This window comes from Octodon degus, unplaced genomic scaffold (assembly GCF_000260255.1).
Source record: "Octodon degus isolate 3935 unplaced genomic scaffold, OctDeg1.0 scaffold00197, whole genome shotgun sequence".
NCBI classification, from domain to species: domain Eukaryota; kingdom Metazoa; phylum Chordata; class Mammalia; order Rodentia; family Octodontidae; genus Octodon; species Octodon degus.
In genome coordinates, this window is record NW_004524773.1 from 826,746 (window position 1) to 829,820 (window position 3,075).

General features: G+C 52.8%; 1 protein-coding gene across 1 annotated transcript in view; it reads left to right on the plus strand.

Moving 5' to 3' along the window:
• The first annotated feature begins 1,093 nt into the window (after window positions 1-1,093).
• The window catches only part of Ap2s1 (adaptor related protein complex 2 sigma 1 subunit), a 12,227-nt gene continuing 10,245 nt past the window's right edge, over window positions 1,094-3,075 (plus strand). The window contains exon 1 of the mRNA XM_012517623.2: window positions 1,094-1,248. Coding sequence (XP_012373077.1) covers window positions 1,246-1,248 — 3 coding nt within the window. The 5' untranslated portion in view covers window positions 1,094-1,245. The remainder of the gene's footprint in view (window positions 1,249-3,075) is intronic.

Genomic DNA, 3,075 nt, shown 5'->3' on the forward strand with positions numbered 1-3,075 from the left:
GTGTGTGTGTTCTAATGCTCTTGCTGGGACTGGGGCCTTTTGCTTATCTATCAGTGATCCACACTTCCAGCCTCAGAATATTTTTAAACAAAGCACTGGGTGAACATGGGAAGAGAGTTACACCCCAGCATGGTGACTGGTGCCTGTAACTCCTTCTCTAGGAGGCTGAGTGAAGCTGAGAGAGGTTGAGCACAAGTTCAAGTTCTCTCTGGGAAAATTAGAAATCCCTGACTTTTTACACAGTACCTACATGAGCCCGAGTTTAATTCCCAGAACTATTTTAAAATATAAAATAAGGCTGGGGAGCTAGCTCAGCAGCAGAAGCGCCTGCCTGGCAAGTGCAAGGTCCTGAGTTCAATCCCCAGCACATTAAAAAAAAAACCAAACCCCCGGGCTGGGGAGATGGCTCAGTAGGATAAGCACTTGACTGGCAAACGCAAGGATCTGAGTTCAATCCCCGGTTACGAAAAAAAAAAAAAAAAAAAAAAAGAAAAAAAAAAAAACTAAGTAAATAAAATAAAATATTAAACCCAGGCTTGGGAAGCTGAGTTAGGAGGATCTGTTTGAGTTTGAGGCTAGCCTGGACCACATTAGGGAGACCTTGTCTCAAAAACACATAAATAAATATAAATAAATAAATGAAAAGGACTGGGATGTAGCTCAGTGTGAAGGCTCTGGGTTCAATATGCAATGACAATGCGGGCCAGTTCTACTATATTTCTAGATCCCAAGCGCAGTTTACTTTTTTTTTTTTTCCAGAACCAGGAATTGAATTCACGCTCTTGCGCTTGCCAGGGAAGCGTTTATTCCACTGAGCCATCTCCCCGGCCCTAGTTTACTTAAAACTACTATTCCCAGCATGCCTTTCTCTCCAGGAGTTGAGGAGGGCTGCGAGCTGCCAGACTACATTTCCCGAAATGCAACGCTTTCTTCGCGGGCTGTCAGCCATGTCGGGAATTGTAGTCGTTCCATAGCTCCCAGCATACACATAGACTCTGGCTCCTTTGCTAAGAAAAGGACTGTCGTACAGCATACTAGCAGGGAGGCGGGACCTAGCCTTTCCCTCGCTTTCCGGTCGCTGGCGAGACCCCTTTGCGAAACTACAACTCCCAGAGGGTTGAGCGTGAGGGGGCGGGCCCTTCTGCCGGAAGTCTGTTCCGGCCCTGGGCGCCCCAACTGCAGCCACAACCAGAGCCACCCAGTCGCCGCGGGACCTGGGCTGCTGGGGTCCGGACAGGGGTCGCCATGGTAACGGGGGGCGCGCCACGCCCGGAACTGGCTGAGGGAGGGTCCACGTGCAAACAGCTGAAGTTTGGTTCGGCGCTGACGAGGTCCCCCCCGCCCTGCGGCGGATGGTCTGGGCCGGGCGCGGGCTCTCGGGATTGGGGCCATCAGGGGCTGGGATTGGGGGACAGGGCCTTGATTCGGCCCTGCCGGTTTACTGGGGTCTCCAGGCATGGGGACATAGGGAAAGGGGGCCTAGGGGAAGGGCTGCGCACGTGAGAGATACTGGAGGTTGTGGGGAGCTTGACACCAGAGAGGCAATTTGTGCGGCACGGGGTAGGGAGAAGGCATTAGAAGTGGGAAGGAGGCGTTGGACGGAAATGGGGACACTGGAACGGGGAGCGAGGTCTTCCCATAAGAGGGGTTTCTGGTGGCAGAGATCTGACATTGCAGGCAGAGAGGGGTTGTGGGAGCAGGAGACTGCTGAGGAGGGAGATTCTCAAGTGGAAGGGACTGGGTACTGGAGACCGGAAGTAGACAACTGCCTGGGACTCGGGTCTAGAGTCAGGGAAAGGCTGGTGCCGAAGGAGAGGGGCTCTGAGGTCGCGAGGGGGCTCTAGAAACATATGGGGAGCAGCTGAACTGAGCATTCCTAGAGGAAAGATCTTGGGGGTCAGGGAGCAAGCTTGGAGGTGTGACACGGACAGGAGGCTCATGGAGCAGCGACTGAGGCCTTGCCTTAGTACCCCAGGTTGGGGCTTTTGAATTGGGGAAAGGTTGTTCAGGAAGTCAGGACGGGAGGTGAATGGGAGTGTGTCATACTGGGATGAGTCTTCCCAAGCAGGGTCCTTGGAGGCAAGATGTGATCTTTGCTTTTTTCTGAAGGTGGTAGAATTCATTCATTCTCTCTCTCTCTCTCTCTCTCTCTCTCTCTCTCTCTCTCATTCTCTCTCTCTCATTCTCTCATTCATTCATTCGGTACACAGTCTTGCTCTGCAGCTCAGACTCCTACTTATCCTCCTGTCTCAGCCTCCCCACTGCTAGGATTACATGCATGTACCACCACCCCGGTTTTGGTGGCCTGCACAGCAACGTGGTTCTGAGGTTGACACAGCATGGGGTACCAGGAATGGAACTCAGGTTCTTGTGCTTGCCAGGCAGGCGCTTAGACCGCTGAGCTATCTTCTCAGCCTGCCTTCTTTTTTTTTTTTTTTTCCCCTTTTGAGGTCTTACTATTTAGTTCAAGCAGGCCTCAAACTCACAGGTGTCCACCACGCACAGCCTTCCAAACACTGGGATTCCAGGCATGAGCCACCACAGTTGGCAAGACATGATCTTTGGAAGAAGAGAGGCAGCCTTGGCATGGGAGAAGGGATGTCTCCTTTGAAAGGCTCCAGAGGCTTGAGAGGGGACCGAGATTGAGAAAGTGGAGATCAAAAGGGATCAACTCAATAGAGAAGGGTTGGAGGCAAGGAAAGCTGGGGGGCGCATCCAGAGAGGACCGCAGAGAGGTGAGGATCCAGGAAGGAAGGAGACCTGGAGAGATTGAAACAGGCAAGAGTCTTGAGTGAGGTTGGGCCTGAGAGGCAGTGCTGTGAAATCCCCAGATGTGCCCTGGGTCCCTGCTTGGCCCCAGCTGTGACTACTACTGAGCCTGCCCCGCCCCCTCTCCCTTCCCCATCACCCCTACGGAGATAGGAAGTGGCTCAGCAGAAGGCATTCTTGGAAGGAGCTTGTAAGATCCTGTTCCTGCCTACTTGCTGGGTTGGGACACACAGTGCAGAGTGTGAAGAATGAGGCTTAGGAAAGGAAGTGGAGGGGCTGGAGAGATGGCTCAGTGGTCTAAAGCAC